The sequence below is a fragment of the Rana temporaria genome, chromosome 12 (genome assembly GCF_905171775.1).
Source record: "Rana temporaria chromosome 12, aRanTem1.1, whole genome shotgun sequence".
Taxonomy (NCBI): Eukaryota; Metazoa; Chordata; class Amphibia; order Anura; family Ranidae; genus Rana; species Rana temporaria.
The window spans coordinates 125,120,767-125,137,371 of NC_053500.1; the positions used below are offsets into that span (position 1 = coordinate 125,120,767).

The following is a 16,605-nucleotide window of genomic DNA, read 5'->3' on the forward strand; positions in this document are numbered from 1 at the left end:
TATTTCAGAGGTCCAGTCTTCTGCTGGCTATCTTAAGCATGACCGCGCAATTGTCATTCAAAGTGGTTAAATAGAAAACTATCTTTAGATAGATTTTTACTCCAAAAGCATTTTATAAAATTAAACTTTATAAAAATCAAAAAAATCTAAATAAAAAAACAAATCTGATTTAAATAAAAAAATCATTGATTTATATCGACCCTGGCTGTAAGTAACGTATTTCAGAGGTCCGGTTTATCTCAAGCCAATGTCCTTACAGCTGCCAACACTTTATTGTAACTTCCCCAACCTTGGATCCCGGTGCAAACAGGTGCTGGATGTCCAACCGCATTATATATATAAATACACTTTGTTTGGACACGAGATGTATCCACCAAGCAGAGGCTGAACACAATGCTACATTTGTAGAGTCGGTGCACAGCACCTGTGGATTCTGCTGCTCAGGGTCCAGTAACTGCACGGCCCCCTTTGCCCGGCCCACCAACTCCTTTCTACTCTAATCTGAGGGTGTGTGAATGGGTACAAGTCCCAGCAGGTGACTGTTGATACAACTGTTAGCCTCTGATCAGTGCCAGCAAGCTGTGGGGGGAAGGGAGGGGAGTGTGGGGGGGGGCTCTTCTATTAAAGTCTGACAGCCTGACACCAAGCTCTGTCTCCGCATTCCTCTGCCTTTGGTGCGGCTAAATTCGGAACGCAGCCCTCCAATCACATCAATGGAAGGCACAGGGAGGGGGTCCTCCAAATGGGAAGGCTTACTAGGTGCTAGGGTCTCGTTTTCCTGTCCCTTTTTTCTTGTGGCAGCCAAGGCTTGATGGTGCGGAAGCCTGTAGGAGACATTCCAACTCTTTCTGAGAAGTCGCAAGCAGCGAGCTCCCTCCAGGTATCCATTGTTGACAGGTATTACAGGCTTTTCAGGGTGTGCTTGGGATGACCGCCGCCGTCATCACCCGTGGCTAATATGTTAATTGCATTCTTCTCTTTTTTCTTCTCCTTTCTGCAAAGTTTCTGCAAAGTAGGAGGCTGCACTCCCAGAATGCACAGGGACACCCATTCAGCCATTCTACTTGGGGACTGAGACAATGCTGCTTGAGTTGAGCGTTGGTGGCTTTGCCTAGCAGGGGCCGCTGCTCGCAGGCACCTGTGACTGATGACAAGCCGTAGAAAACCTTCCCGTTCCTTAGCTGTGTGTACAAGGTTATCTGTCCTATCCATCTCCCTTTAGGAGAATAAGTGGCAATAAGCAGCTGCTAAACCAACATTTATATTCTCCGCGGCGTGAAAAATGCCAAGGAAAATGTAAACGTTCAGAAAGGGCGATCCTTTTGGGTATTTATCGTACTTTTTTTTGCATTTTTTTTCCTTGTGTTTCTGTATATTTCCTGTTCCGTAGAACTTATTCTTAATGCAGTTTGTATTCTTCCTGCAGGCGCCTGGTTCTGCCGCTTCATTAGAGTCCCTACAAGGCTGGTTAATGTACTGTCTAATTGCAGTCTCCGTTTTGGTGGCTGCAGCGAGATTGGTCCCCACATGGACTTTTATAACGGGAGACATGTACTGGAACGTCGCATTTGTTCTGTCTTCTTGGGAGTTCTGCAAAGATGTTTAAAGGCCATGACAGGATCAAGCTGTTCGTTAGCACGGTGACATTTCGGCGGTGACATTGTGTTTCCATTCAAGCAGAAAACTAATTGAACTGTTTTTTTTTTTGCTCCAATTGGGCACATTCCCAGGGACGCCAGGAAATTTGGTGGCGTTACGTAGAAATAAAAGCTGACATTTTAATTGCTTTTTTTTTTTTTTTTATATATATACCAAAGAAAATTTTTGAAGGTCAGCTTGCTACTGAACCGATGTTAAGAAATGATTTTCTTGACAACTTATGTACGGTCCAAAGATTGCCAATAAAAAGATATGCGGATGAAAGTAAGGCTTTCTTAAGGTCTCGTTGGTGGAACAAGAATAACGTCCATGCCAAACAGGAACCCCTATTCCTTTGAAGACTGTTCAGAACATGTACCACTCCTAAAGAGCGCCTGTGATCTAATGACACCTCACTTCGACGATGCCGCTAACCAAGACCTGGAAGGGGACTATGTGGACCTCTTAGATACTGCTGTCACGGCAGAAACTAGACCAATCGCTCCTTGCCACCGTGAAATGGGGGATGCCAACAAGTTCCCAAAAGGCAACGAAGATCCTGTTACGAGTGTCACTAATAATAATAAGTGGGTGTGCGGAAGACTTCAGGCCAGCGAAAAAGGGGTGTGTACCCCTTGCCTAAGGAGGAAGTTTAACAAAGATTCCGACGCCAAGGAAACAAAGTGTCGCTTTCGTCAGTCCTACGTCGCCGCTCTCAAAAATCCCGTTAGCTTCACCTCTGCCCCGATGGATGATATTTCGGAGGAACCCATGAGCAGATCTACCACGTTTGCAGCTCTAGAAAGCCCCATCTGTTCACGTCGCAAAACTCAAAGCCAAGCGCATTCGTCTTGGCTCTTCTCACCAAAAACAGGAGAGTCAAAGTCAGGAGATGTATATACACCGCTACAAAACCCAAAAACCAATCCCACTTCAGGGTCGGAATCATCGTCCCCGTCTCTTGTGCACAGGTTTTCCTTTCTAAGAGGCCAACGTAATTCCTCGTCTGGGAGCGATGGCCTGTCTATGGATTCTAATTCAAGCCAGTACAGTGGAACGTGGAGACGGGTATCTGCAGTCTGCTCCCCTCGGCTTAGTCGTGCCAAGTTCTCTGGAAAAGGTATCGGTGAAAAGAACAATATTCGTTTCTGAAGCATGCTGTAAACTGTATAAAGTATTTAAAGGGGTTGTAAAGGTAAAAAATGTTTTCCTAAATAGCTTCCTTTACCTTAGTGCAGTCCTCCTTCACTTACCTCATCCTTCCATTTTGCTTTTAAATGTCCTTATTTCTTCTGAGAAATCCTCACTTCCTGTCCTTCTGTCTGTAACTCCACACAGTAATGCGAGGCTTTCTCCCTGGTGTGGAGTGTCGTGCTTGCCTCCTCCCTTGGACTACAGAAGAGTCAGGACACCCTCTACGTTGCAGATAGAGAAAGGAGCTGTGTGTTAGTAGGTGTCCTGACTCTCCTACAGTCCAAGTGAGGGGGCGAGCACGGCACTCCACACCAGGGAGAAAGCCTCGCATTACTGTGTGGAGTTACAGACAGAAGGACAGGAAGTGAGGATTTCTCAGAAGAAATAAGGACATTTAAAAGCAAAATGGAATTATGAGGTAAGTGAAGGAGGACTGCACTAAGGTAAAGGAAGCTATTTAGGAAAACATTTTTTTACCTTTACAACCCCTTTAAGCCATCACCCCAATTTCGGAAAACAAAAAAGTATATATGTTTTTAGAGCAGACCACAAGGGTTTTGCATTCTGATCCTACACAAAATACTGTGGGGTTGATTTACTAAAAGTGCAAAATCTGGTGCAGTAGTAGCCAATCAGCTTCTAACTTCAGCTTGTTTAATTAAGTTTTAACAAAAGAACTGTAAGCTGATTGGTTTCTATGCAGAGCTGCACCAAATTTTGCACTCTCTAATTTTAGTAAATCAACCCCAGTGTTTCCCAATAGAGATCCCTAATTGATTGCTTACAGGGCAACTTAAACCCAATATTTCATTTAGAGGTTCCAGCTAACTACATTGGTGTTTACAGTGACAACTGCCTACCCTCTCCTCTTATTACTCATAGTTATACTACCTCCGAGCCCAAAAGCTAGTCATTGCTGACCTTCTAAAAATGCTTGTTTCCTGACTGTTGGCCAACTCTTCGATATCCGCACTGTAGGGTAAATTTTCTAAAACTGGAACATCAAAGAGTTGGCCTAACAGTCAGGAATTTAGCATTTTCAGAAGGTCAGCAATGACTTTTTTTTTAACTCGAAGGTAGTAAAAATATGAGCAATTACACAAGAGGGAAGGCAGTTATGACTGTAACCACCGATGTAGTTAGATGGAACCTCTAAATGAAGAATTGGAATGCAGTTGCCCTGAAGGAAATCAATCAGGAATCTTCCCTGATTTGAACCCTTGCTTTGGATCAATGACTTCATAGGGTAGGTATACTAAACCTGGTAAACTCAGAATCTGGAGCAGCTCTGCATAGAAACCAATCAGCTTTCAGGTTTTAGGCCTCGTACACACGACCGTTTTCCTCGATAGAATCCATCAGGAAACTTGGTGGGAGAGCTTTTTTGCCGAGGAAAACGGTCGTGTGTACATTCGGTAAAAGTAGCGTTTGTAATGGAGATAGCACATTCGTCACGCTGTAACAGACTGAAAAGTGCAAATCGTCTCTCACCAAACTTTTACCGTATTTATTGGGGTATAGCGCGCTCCCGCGTATAGCGCGCACCCCTAAAGTTGCCCCGAATTCCTGTGGAAAAAAGTTTTTTAGTACTTACAGTTTTGGTGTCTTGCGTGGCGTCCATCGGCGGCCTCGTCGGGTCCGGCGTCCGTCTGCGGCTTCGGGTGTCCTCTTCGTCGGGTCCGGCGTCCTTCTGCGGCGTCCTCTTCGCTCTTTTCCCGCGCTGAGTTTGAATACTGCGCCGACATATACAGAGCGCAGTACACTCGTGTATTGTCGGGCAGGCTCTGCTACTCTCGCGCTGACGTCCTGTACGTCCAGGACGTCAGCGCGAGAGGACCCGAGACTGCCCGACAATACACGAGTGTACTGCGCTCGGTATATGTCGGCGCAGTATTCAAACTCGGCGCGGGAAAGTGGGTATCGGCGTATACCACGCACCCATGATTTTGCCCTGATTATCAGGGCAAAAAAGTGCGCGGTATACGCCGATAAATACGGTACTTAACACGCAGTAACATGAGATTAGCCAAAGCAGCCCCAAGGGTTGTGCCAGTGGAATCAAACTTCCCCTGCCATTGTATGTGTTGTACGTCACCGCGTTTGAGAACGAGGAGATTTTGTCTTGACCGTGTGTACGCAAAGCAAGCTTGTCAAGTTTCTCGACAAGCCTGAGGCCTCGTACACACGACGAGTTTCTCGGCAAAAACCAGCAAGAAACTGGCTGGGAGATATTTTTTTGCCAAGGAAATCGGTCGTGTGCACATTTTCATCGAGGAAACTGTCGAGAAACTCGACGAGCCCAAAAAAAAAGCAAGTTCTCTATTACCTCGACGGGAATGGAGAAACTTGCCTTGTCGAGTTCCTCGACAGCCTGACAAGGAACTCGACGAGGAAAACGGTGCGTTTCGCCCGTCGAGTTCCTCGGTCGTGTGTACGAGGCTTAACAAGGAACTCGTCGAGGAAAACGATGTGTTTTTTCCGACGAGTTCCTCGGTCTTGTGTACGAGGCCTTATTGTCAAAGCCTAAACGAAGAAACTGATTGGCTACCATGCACAGCTGCACCACATTCTGAGTTCACCAGTTTTAGTAAACCTACCCCAGGAAGTCACTGATCCAAAGCAAGGGTTCAAATCAGGAAAGTAGAGGAAAATCCTTGACATACTTGTCCCAGGACAGTGAAGCAGTGTATTGAAGCATTGACAGCCAGGCAACTAATGTTTTAGGAGAGGTCAGCAATGGTATCCTCCATATTTCTGTCATGACAGGTTTTGTTCAAGACAACGACCTTTAAAGACATTTGATTTTCGTTTCAATGTGTTTATTGAATTTTCCAGGGTTTAAGGACAGTGCATTTGACAGATGTGTCAGTACATAGAGCCTGAGTACAGCATACAGTACAATATCCACCATTAACAGTGACATTTGATTTTAAGTAGATCAAACAAAGCAGTCTGGTTCTCTTTCTAGCTTGAGCTAGAAAAATAAAAAGTTTGATGGCTTTGGGAAACCAATTCAGCTTTCCACTTCTATGAATCAGATTTATGGCTCAAATGTAGTGGTGCCTTTATTTTCATGTGGCCCCTGTAACACATCTTTAATTTGCTTAGTGAGGACCTCATTTTGGAAAGCCACCGAATTTTAAACTGCTTTAAACCACTTTCTTTGCCTGAAACAGACAGTTTTAGTCTCCCTTTGATGTTAGTAGTGGAGCATGCTATACTTTGTTTCTATGGACAGTAAGAAATGTTAGGGCCCTAAGCATGTGTGGTAGCAAATGAATCATTGATTTAATGTTGATGTCTTTATATTGCCTTACTTTTAATTACCGTATATACCCGAACTCGAGTATAATGCCGCGTACACACGATCGGTCAAACCGATGAGAATGGTCTGATAGACCGTTTTCATCGGACCAAACCGATCGTGTGTGGGCCCCATCGGTTATTTATCCATAGGTTAAAAAAAAGCCATCTTGTTTTAAAATTAACCGATGGATACCTAACCGATAGGAAAAAAACGATCGTTAGTAGGCACGACCATCGGTTAAAAATCCACGCATGCTCAGAATCAAGTCGACGCATGCTTGGAAGCATTGAACTTCGTTTTTTTCAGCACGTCGTTGTGTTTTACGTCACCGCGTTCTGACACGATAGTTTTTTTAACCGATGGTGTGTAGGCACGACTGACCATCAGTCAGCTTCATCGGTTAACCGATGAAATCGGTCCATCAGACCGTTCTCATCGGATGGACCGATCATGTGTACGCGACGTAAGCTGAGTTTTTCAGCACATTTTTTTTGTGCTGAAAATGCCCCCCTCGGCTTATACTCGAGTCACCTTTTTGTGCCTGATCTCCCGGAATTTGGGGACCCGGTACTGGCTGGCAGTAGCTCCCCTGGACTCGAAATGTGGCACATATATAGCACCGGTTCTCCTCTACAAGTGTGCAAAGTTTGCTATTTGGGTGACCTATGGCCGGGGAGCACCGATTTTTCAAATCCCATGTTAAACGTAAGTCTAGTCATGGACACAGTGAGGCATGGGCACAGTGAGGCATGGACACAGTGAGGCATGGGCACAGTGAGGTATGGACACAGTGAGGCACAGGCACAGTGAGGCATGGGCACAGACACAGTGAGGCATGGACACAGTGAAGCCTCGTACACACTCGTACACACGACCGAGAAACTCGACGGGCGAAACACATTGCTGGTTTTTGCAGAGAAACTCGGTCGTGTGTACGAGGCCTGAGGCATGGGTACAGTGAGGCATGGACACAGTGAGGCATGCACATGGACACAGTGAGGCAAAGTGAGGCATTGTGAGGCATGTAGATAGACACCCTAGACTTATACTCGAGCCAATACGTTTTCCCATTTTTTTGTGGTAAAATTAGGTGCCTCGGCTTATACTCGAGTATATACGGTTGCTATATATGCATATGACTTTTTTAGACCTCACCTAGAATATATGCTACGTTTTGGCTATTGGTTACAAAGAGGACCTTGGTGCGATGTTTTGCTCCGCATTCATGTGCACATCGCATGTGATGTCTGTGCGTGCAGTTTGAGCCATACATTTTGTATGGCATAAATCGCATAGAATCCGCACCGAAATGATGCAGGACCCTTTTTTTTTAATCCGCACCTGAATCATCACATGGGTGTTCACACCCATGTGATGCAATTCTGGAAATCGCATAATTTTGCAATCTGTTTTGGGGTGTCGTTAATCTAACGGATGCCGTGCGATTGCCTTGAAGTGCGATGCAAATCTTGTGCATTTCCATCATCTCATCAGTGTGAATCAGGGCTGAGGAGTTTGAAAGCATTCAGAAGCAGGCAAAGAGATGGAGATGCTATATAAGACATTTTCAGTAAGGGTTCTCCATGAAAACCTAATGGCCCGTACACACGATCCGGAAATCGGACAACAGATCGTCCAACTTTTTATGCCTAATAGTGGCAAGTAGAAATTGAATGGGTTACTAAAGTCACGAAAATTCTCGTACGACAGGAAAATAAACGGAAGTGATGTCATATGTCATAATGCATCTGTATTGTATTTTCGGAAGACAGCTATATCTGGTATCATACGAGGAAAATTTTCGTGCTTGTCCGATCTAATAATATCGGATGAATTGTCATGATTGGCTCTTGAAAGCTCTGTACTAACGATACGATTATTGTACGATTCTTCCTCGAACGACAGTTTTTGTATGATATTCGGATCGTGTGTGAGTGAGTGGATTACTTATATATCGCTACAAATGCGAACAAAGGCGCTTGGCATCCATTTTCCTTCAGTTTGACCCTCATAATAGATGGGTCTTTCGTTTTTTTCTGAAGGCCAGGTGATCAATTTCCATTTGGATATTAGTTGGTAAAGCGTTCCATAGTCGAGGTCCTTGAACTGAAAAACGACGTTCTCCTTTGGTCTTATATCGGGCTTCGAGAATTTGTAATAATTTTTGGTTAGTTGATCTAAGAACTCGATTTGGGTTTTGTTGTTTTATTTTCTCACTTAAATATAAGGGCGCTCTTCCCTGTACACATTTGTGCGTTAGGCATAAGGCCCCGTACACACGACCGCGTTTCTCGGCAGAATTCAGCCAGAAACTCGATGGGAGCCGTATTCTGCCGAGGAAGCGGGTTGTGTGTACACTTTTGGCTGAGGAAACCGACGAGGAACTCGTCAAGCTAAATAGAGAACATGTTCTCTATTTCCTCATTAGTCAATGAGGAAACTTGGCTCGCCGAGATCCTCAGCGGCTTCACAAGGAACTCGACGAGCAAAACGATGCGTTTTGCTCGTCGAGTTTCTCGGACGTGTGTACGGGGCCTCAGGCCTTGAAAGTGACTCGTCCTTTATGGGCAGCCAATGGAGGGATCTCAGGGATGGGGTGATTGGTTCCCAGGGTTTTTTCCCTGTTACCAGTCAAGCTGCCATGTTTTGGATGATTTGGAGCCGGGCGAGCTGGTACTTTGGGAGTCCGAGGTAAAGGGCATTTGCATAATCCAATCTGGAGTTAATGATTGACCCTACCACTACCGCTGTGTCTTCTTTAGGGATGAAGGGAACCACTCTTCTTAGGAGCCGTAGAAGATGGTGCGATCCGCTAATTACTGATCTTATTTGTATACGGGCCATAAGATCCCTCCAAAGGTTACTAGGGATTCTCTGAGCTGTGGCTGATTGACCTCCCACCTGATGGTGTCTGCATAGTTCTGAGTCCGACACCATTTAATAAAGCCGGAAGCATGACCTCAATGATCTTTTTAGCTGCCCAAAAACTAAACACCGCTCTAGGCTGGTCTGCTTCAATTGTTTAACCCTTGATGAATCAGATGCTGGTCCAGCTCGTACCGTGAAGCATCAAACATAAGTATGGGATGACCGCACGCAGACAGCGACAATATCCATAAAGTTTATTTCCAAAATACAAAAAAAGTCCAAACCAAAAAAGTACAGGGTGAAGAGCAAGCGTTAAACAAGCATAAAACATACACACGACCGGTTTCCTCTGCAAAAAAGCTCTGCCACCAAGTTTCTTGATGGATTCTGTCGAGGAAAACGGTCGTGTGTACAAGGCCTCAGAGGGGCATTTTTTGAAGGACCTCCGAAGAAATTAATTTTAGCAGGGGTTCCCCAGGCCCTGAAAGTTATTTCAAGTGTTCTTCTGGAGTAAAAAAGTAAAAAAAGTTATACATTTTTTTTTGTAGTTATACTACATCACATTGTTGCTAGGGGTAATATAGTTGCCTTCTCAGTCACTCCAGTCTTAAGGCCGCTGTTTGGAAACGTTCTACTCTGGGCACTAGTTACCGGCTCCTGTTTCTATTTGTAACAGTAGAACTTGATATACGGCCAGCGGTATTGTATGTCGGCTCTACTGTACAATGTGATGTTTTTCCTTATAAGCTGACAGCATATAGTTCACTACATTTGGCAATAACAGAGGTTTTGCTTGCCAGATTTTATCCCGTAAATGTCTAAGACGTAACTCTTGGCAGCCAGATCTCATTGTCTGAAAGCGCTAAATGCACTTACACCTCCTAAGTGTTCTTTGCATTGAGATTCGAAGGAAAGCCTGGTAAGCGATCACCCAGACTTCTTATAATTGTGGAAGAGTCTGAGGTATAGAGTGAAGCCCTGTACACACGATCGGATATCTGATGAAATCTAATCCGATGTATTTTTTTCGTCGGATATCCGATGAAGCTGACTTTCATCAGTCGGGCCTACACACCATCAGTCAAAAATCCGACCGTGCCAAAACACGGTGATGTAAAACACTACGACATGCTGAGAAAAATGAAGTTCAATGCTTCCGAGCATGCGTCGAATTGATTCTGAGCATGTGTGGATTTTTGACCGATGGACTTCCACACAGACAATCGTTTTTTTCTATCGGTTTTTTATGCATTGGAAAAATTTAAAGCATGTTCTATTTTTTTTCACCGATGGACAAACCGATCGTGTGTACAGGGCTTTAGGCGTAGTTATCGCTCTGCGTAGCAGGTATGAGTGAGTGAAAGACTTATATAGCGCAACACCTCGCCTCTGGCGAACTGAATCGCCTCTGGGCGCTGGTATACATTCATTATGATACTTTCAATGATTAGTAGCGTGCTTGAGCGCCAGTTGCCATTATTGAGTGCTGTCATGTAGAAGCCAGGGTGGTGCGCAAAGAGATATTTAAGGAAGTGGATGAGAGAACAGAAACTAGAACGCCGGAGGTGATATAGATGAAGGAATTTAATAGGTATTTACTCGTTTTTTAACAGACTCAATCATTTTTTCCCTTTAGTGACCCTTTAATCTAAATCATAATTTTTAAAGAGCAACTGTCATCTCTGTCCTGCAGCATCTTCTCCTCTGATCCGCTGTTGACTCACCGACAGTCCCATTCACTTTAATGGGACGGCTGGTGATGCAGCAGTGACACAAGGTGAGGGACGTGGCGACAGCAGGTGAGTGGATGCCCGCTAACAGGTGCTGCCATGATGGATCTGAAATGACAGGTGCTCTTTAAATGTAAGGACTCATTCTTGCTGGTAGTTGGAATCTTTAATATTTGCAAACAAAATGAAGGTTTCCTATTTAGAATAATAAGGTGTCAAGTGTTAGTAAAACAGCGATGTCAGAACCGATTTTAGGTGAATAGGTTAATCAGACATAGTTGGAGAACAGCTCAAATTATTTTATTTTATTAAAACAATAACATTACCAGTGCATGTTATCTCAGCTTGCAGAGCTTGGATTCATTGAACGAGTTTACCAAAAAGTGTTGCAGAATATACAGCCTCATTCTACATACCGTATTTATCGGGGTATAGCGCGCACCCCTAAAATTGCCTCCATTCCTGAGGAAAAAAATAGTTTTTTGTACTTACAGTTTTGGTGTCTTGCGCGGCGTCCATCGGCGAATCCGGCGTCCGTCTGCGGCTTCGGGTGTCCTCTTCGTCGGGTCCGGCGTCCTCCCTGCTCGTTTCCTGCGCCGAGTTTTGAATACTGCGCCAGCATATACCGAGCGCAGTACACACGGGCAGGCTCGGCAACTGTCGCGCTCACGTCCTGTACGTCCAGGACGTGACCGCAGAAGAAGCCGAGACTGGCCGACTATACCCGAGTGTACTGCGCTCGGTATATGTCGGCGCAGTATTCAAAACTCGGCGCGGGAAAGCGGGTATCGGCGTATATCGCGCACCCACGATTTTGCCCTGATTTTCAGGGCAAAAATACGCCGATAAATACGGTAACTAAGCTCCATTTGACTGAATAAATTAAATTAATAATGTACCTTAACCTCCCTGGCGGTATGATTATTTCAGATTTTAGGTGCTGAAAGCGGTACCATTATTTGCAAGGAAATTTGGCGTTTTACGTTGTAGGCCTGTAATTCTTAGGAATAACTCACTTAAATCTGTCCAAACTAGAGTCTAGTAGGCATCCCGGGTATGACATTTTTTTAAAAACAAAATTATAAATTATAATATAATAAATAACTATAAATAATTATAACAAATAATAATATAATTATAATAAAAATTATTCAATAATGTAATCAACTCGAAATCACTGAAATTTGCACAGTTGCAGAATTGTCGCTGTCATTACTTTTTTTTTTTTTATGACGAATTTCCCCACAAATCGCTATCGCTCAATTCTGCAAGTGATTATAATTTATTATCGCTGTTTTCTAGCTGATCTAAAACCATTTTTGACATAAAGGGACACTTTTGGTTGCTATGGACAATCTACAGTTTGCAGGCAGGAAGAACAGTTTTAATTATATAAAAGTACATGTAGGACACTGGGCAGACCACTAGGGACAAGGGGGGTGTGTATTTTTTACATACAGTACTGTAATATGTAAGATTACAGTATACTGTATGTAAGGTGTTAGTTTACTTTTTTGAATTTGGCGCCGTTCACCGCCCCCGTGCGTCGTAACGTCGCAGGGAACGGAGATCGGCGGCACTCGGGGACACTGTGTGAATCGAGCGAGGTCCCGCTCGCTCACACAGCGGAGAGGCATCGCTGGATCCAGGGACAAGGTAAGTAAACCATGCCTGTGGATGCTGCGAGGCGAGCCCGAGTCTGACTCGGGGTTACCGATCGCAGCACAAAAATTTAACCCCGAATCAGACTCGGGAATACCACCAGGAGGGTTAAAGGGGTTATAAACCCTCATGTTTTTTCACCTTAAAGCATCCTATGCATTAAGGTGGAACAACTTCTGACAGCCCCACTGTGCCCCCTGCATCGCAAATATCTCTTTGTCACTACTGTGTACCCCCTCTCCACAACTGCACCTCTGGACCCCTTTACATTACACAGCACCCCACAGCTCTGGACCCCTTTACATTACACAGCACCCCACAGCTCTGGACCCCTTTACATTACACAGCACCCCACAGCTCTGGACCCCTTTACATTACACAGCACCTCACATCTCTGGCCCCCTTTACATTACACAGCCCCCCACAGCTCTGGACCCCTTTACATTACACAGCACCCAACAGCTCTGGACCCCTTTACATTACACAGCACCCAACAGCTCTGGACCCCTTTACATTACACAGCACCCCACAGCTCTGGACCCCTTTACATTACACAGCACCCCACAGCTCTGGCCCCCTTTACATTACACAGCACCCTGCATCACTGGCCCCCCTTACATTACACAGCACCCCACAGCTCTGGCCCCCGTTACATTACACAGCACCCTGCACCACTGGACCCCTTTACATTACTTTAAGGGGTCCCGACAGTAAAGTGAATCTGTATGGCAAAGTACTGGTTTATTTTAATTGAGACGTTTCCAGAGGGTCACATATTTCAGCAATAATTGAAGAAAAGAAAGAAGAAAATGGATAGTCATTTTTTTCCAAATGATTTTCTCATCATTCTCCGCAGTGTGAATTAAAGATCATTTCTTATTACAGAGTAACTCCAGGCAGATTTTTATAGCGAACCCGCCATCCCCATAGAATGTCACCCTGACCTTTACCCCCAACAGTCAATCTTCAGTGCTTGGTATCCAAAGGATTCTGAATGAAGTGTCCTCATTGTAAATGTACTAACTAGGCTGAAAGAACAGCTGTCAGAGAAATGAGGCTCAATTTACTAAGGTACAACACGTGTTATTGCCCTAACGATCATTATTTTCAGCCATGGGACTTTTTTTTTAGCTCTCATTGGCTGTCATTGTTGAAAATAATGGCCGTTATATAAACATTGTTAGAGCATTTGAATAGATAGAAGACATTTTTGAACAATAGGTCAGTTGACTGCACAATTAACTGACGAGCCAGATCTGGGGAAGAGTTCTTCTTGTGATATCCAGACCTGGAAATACGCCAAACCCAACAGTCCTCTGTTATCTATAGGCCTTGTACACACGAGCGGATCTGTCCGATGAAAACGGTCCGCGGACCGTTTTCATCGGACATTTCTGTCTGATGGTTATACACACCATCAAACAGAAATCCACGCGGACAGGATACGTGGTGACGTGCGCAACCCTGGAAGGTCAATGCTTCCACGTATGCGTCGAATCACTTCAACGCATGCGAGGGCTTTCGGCCGAGCGGACATGTCCGGTGAGTCGTACAGACGACCGAACATGTCCGACGGACAGGCTTCCAGCGGACATGTTTCTAATCCCATGTTTGGGATTTTTTTTTGCAGAGGAAACCGGTCGTGTGTACATTTTTTGACAAGGAAACTGTCAAGGATCCCGTCGAGCCAAAAAGAGAGCATGTCTACTTTTTCCTCGACGGGAATGGAGAAACTTGCCTTGTCGAGTTCCGACTGCCTAACAATGAACTCGACAAGGAAAACTATGTATTTTGCCCGTCGAGTTCCTCGGTCGTGTGTACGAGGCTTCAGAACATTAGAGCTGAGGATGCTGGCATATATTTTAATTTTACTTGAAGAGAACAGAGTGCTGGAAATTTTGCAGTTGGTTATAGAAAACAGATTACCCTTGGTTATTTATTGGTTTAATGTTAACCTGTGCTTTGACTATGCACAGCAAAGCATCAGGTTCTCTTACCCACTGAGCCTTCAGTCCAGCAGAAAATACGTAATTAAACTGTTTTATCATGTAGGTTTGTTCATTCGGGACAAAGTGACAGATTCTCTTTAAGGCTTGGTTACCAACTCACAAAAGAGGCATTCACGGCACTTGAATGCCTTCTTTGGGAGCACTCTGGGCTGTGATGAGGAGACAGACAAAGAGGGATTTTTTTTTTTTTATACAAACCTTAAAATCCTTTATTCCAGTAGTTCAACAGGGGATGCAGCCAGTCTTCTATGTTTGGGTATAGATGTTACCTCTAGGAGGTTGGCCACCATGCAAAACACAAGACACAGCCCCATCTAGTGCTTATATCCCATGTATGTAACCTTCCTGAGAAAATATTTTACCTGTGGAAACAGGCCAACAACAACATCACAACATCACTTTCCTGTAAAATCCCTTCTTGGAGTACATCACAGGACACAGGAGAGTTAAAGTGGACCTTCAACCTCCCACCCCCATTTTTTGTTATTTTTTAACCCCTGCTTATCTGATGTGTTTCACACAGTTCAGATGAGGGCTTTCTGCAAAGAACCCTGTCCCTCAGGACTTGGGCTTTAACCTCCTTAGCGGTAATCCCGAGTCTGGCTCGGGGTGAATTTTTTATACCAAAAGCGGTATCCCCGAGCCAGACTCGGGGCCGCCTCGCAGCATCCACAGGCACAAGTTACTTACCTTGTCCCTGGATCCTGCGATGCATTCCAGCTGTGTGAGCGAGCGGCGTCCTCGCTCGATTCACACAGTGCCTGTGTGCCACCGATCTCCGTTCCCTGCGACGTTACGACGCAAGGGGGCGGAGAACGGCGCCAAATTCAAAAAATTAAATAAACACAATACATACAGTATTACAGATCTTACAGATTACAGTACTGTATGTAAAAAAATACACACCCCCCCTTGTCCCTAGTGGTCTGCTCAGTGTTCTGCATGCACTTTTATAAAATAAAAACTGCTCTTTCTGCCTGCAAACTGTAGATTGTCCATAGCAACCAAAAGTGTTCCTTTTTTTTCAAAGTGATTTTAGAGCAGCTAGAAAACAGCGATAATAAATTATAATCACTTGCAGAATAGAGCGATAGCGATTTGTGGGGAAATTCGTCATAAAAAAATAAAAGTAATGACAGCGACAATTCTGCAACTGAGCAAATTTCAGTGTTTTTGATTTAATTACATTATTGAATATTTTTTATTATAATTACATTATTATTTGTTATAATTATTTATAGTTATTTATTATATTATAATTTATGATTTTGTGTTTCAAACTTTATCATACCCGGGATGTGCACCTGTGAGTTAGCTGCACTGAGCCATAGACTTCCATTACCTGCGAGTTTGGAGTGCTGAGAGTAAAGTGGGCTCTATAGAGCCGAGTGGGCTGCCATCCACCCACTCCGCTTATTGTGGCCCAAGACCGGTTACCAAGTCGCTTAAGTGGCCCTTGCTCTTCAAAAGGTTGGGCACCCCTGGACTAGGGCATCTACTCCGAAGGATCAACGGAGAGACTAGGGCATCCACTCCGAAGGATCAACGGAGAGACTAGTGCATCCACTCCGAAGGATTAACGGAGAGACTAGTGCATCCACTAAGAAAGGATTAACGGAGAGACTAGTGCATCCACTCCGAAGGATCAACGAAGAGACTAGGGCATCCACTCCAAAGGATCAACGGAGAGACTAGGGCATCCACTCCAAAGGATCAAAGGAGAGACTAGGGCATCCACTCTGAAATTTCGAGGATCCCTGGACCTGGGTACAAACCTATCCAGTTTGTGGTTGACCTTGGAAGCTAGTAGGTCTACATCTGGCATTCTGCTCCGGGGACAGAAAGAGTAAAACATCTCCAGGTGGAAATACCATTCCCCAGAATCCTGCTGTTGTGGCTTGAGAAGTCTGCTTGCCAATTTTTCACTCTTGGAATGTGCACAGTAGACAGTAAATGTTCAGGTTCAAGTCAGAATGAGGTCCACTTCTCGGAGAGTGGCTTTGCTCCTGGTTATGATGACTCCCATCGAGGAAAAAGAGAACTTGTTCTCTTTTTCCTCGTCAAGTTCCTTGACAGTTTTCTCAATGAAAAGCATACACACAACCGTTTTCCTTGGCAAAAAAGCTCTGCCACCAAGTTTCTTGATGGATTCTGTGGAGGAAAACGGTTGTGTGTACGAGGCCTCAGACTTAGATAC

At 44.5% G+C, this 16,605-nt stretch overlaps 1 protein-coding gene across 4 annotated transcripts in view; it reads left to right on the forward strand.

Moving 5' to 3' along the window:
* The first annotated feature begins 685 nt into the window (after positions 1 to 685).
* The window catches only part of KIAA1755 (KIAA1755 ortholog), an 88,472-nt gene continuing 72,552 nt past the window's right edge, over positions 686 to 16,605 (forward strand). The window contains exons 1-2 of one of the 4 annotated variants that reach the window (XM_040330549.1): positions 686 to 897; positions 1,427 to 2,758. In XM_040330549.1, the coding sequence (XP_040186483.1) occupies positions 1,969 to 2,758 (790 nt within the window). In that variant the 5' untranslated portion in view covers positions 686 to 897; positions 1,427 to 1,968. Of the gene's footprint in view, positions 898 to 1,065; positions 1,184 to 1,223; positions 1,327 to 1,426; positions 2,759 to 16,605 lie in introns of those variants that run through there. The other 3 variants (XM_040330550.1, XM_040330552.1, XM_040330551.1) reach the window with 3 other exon arrangements.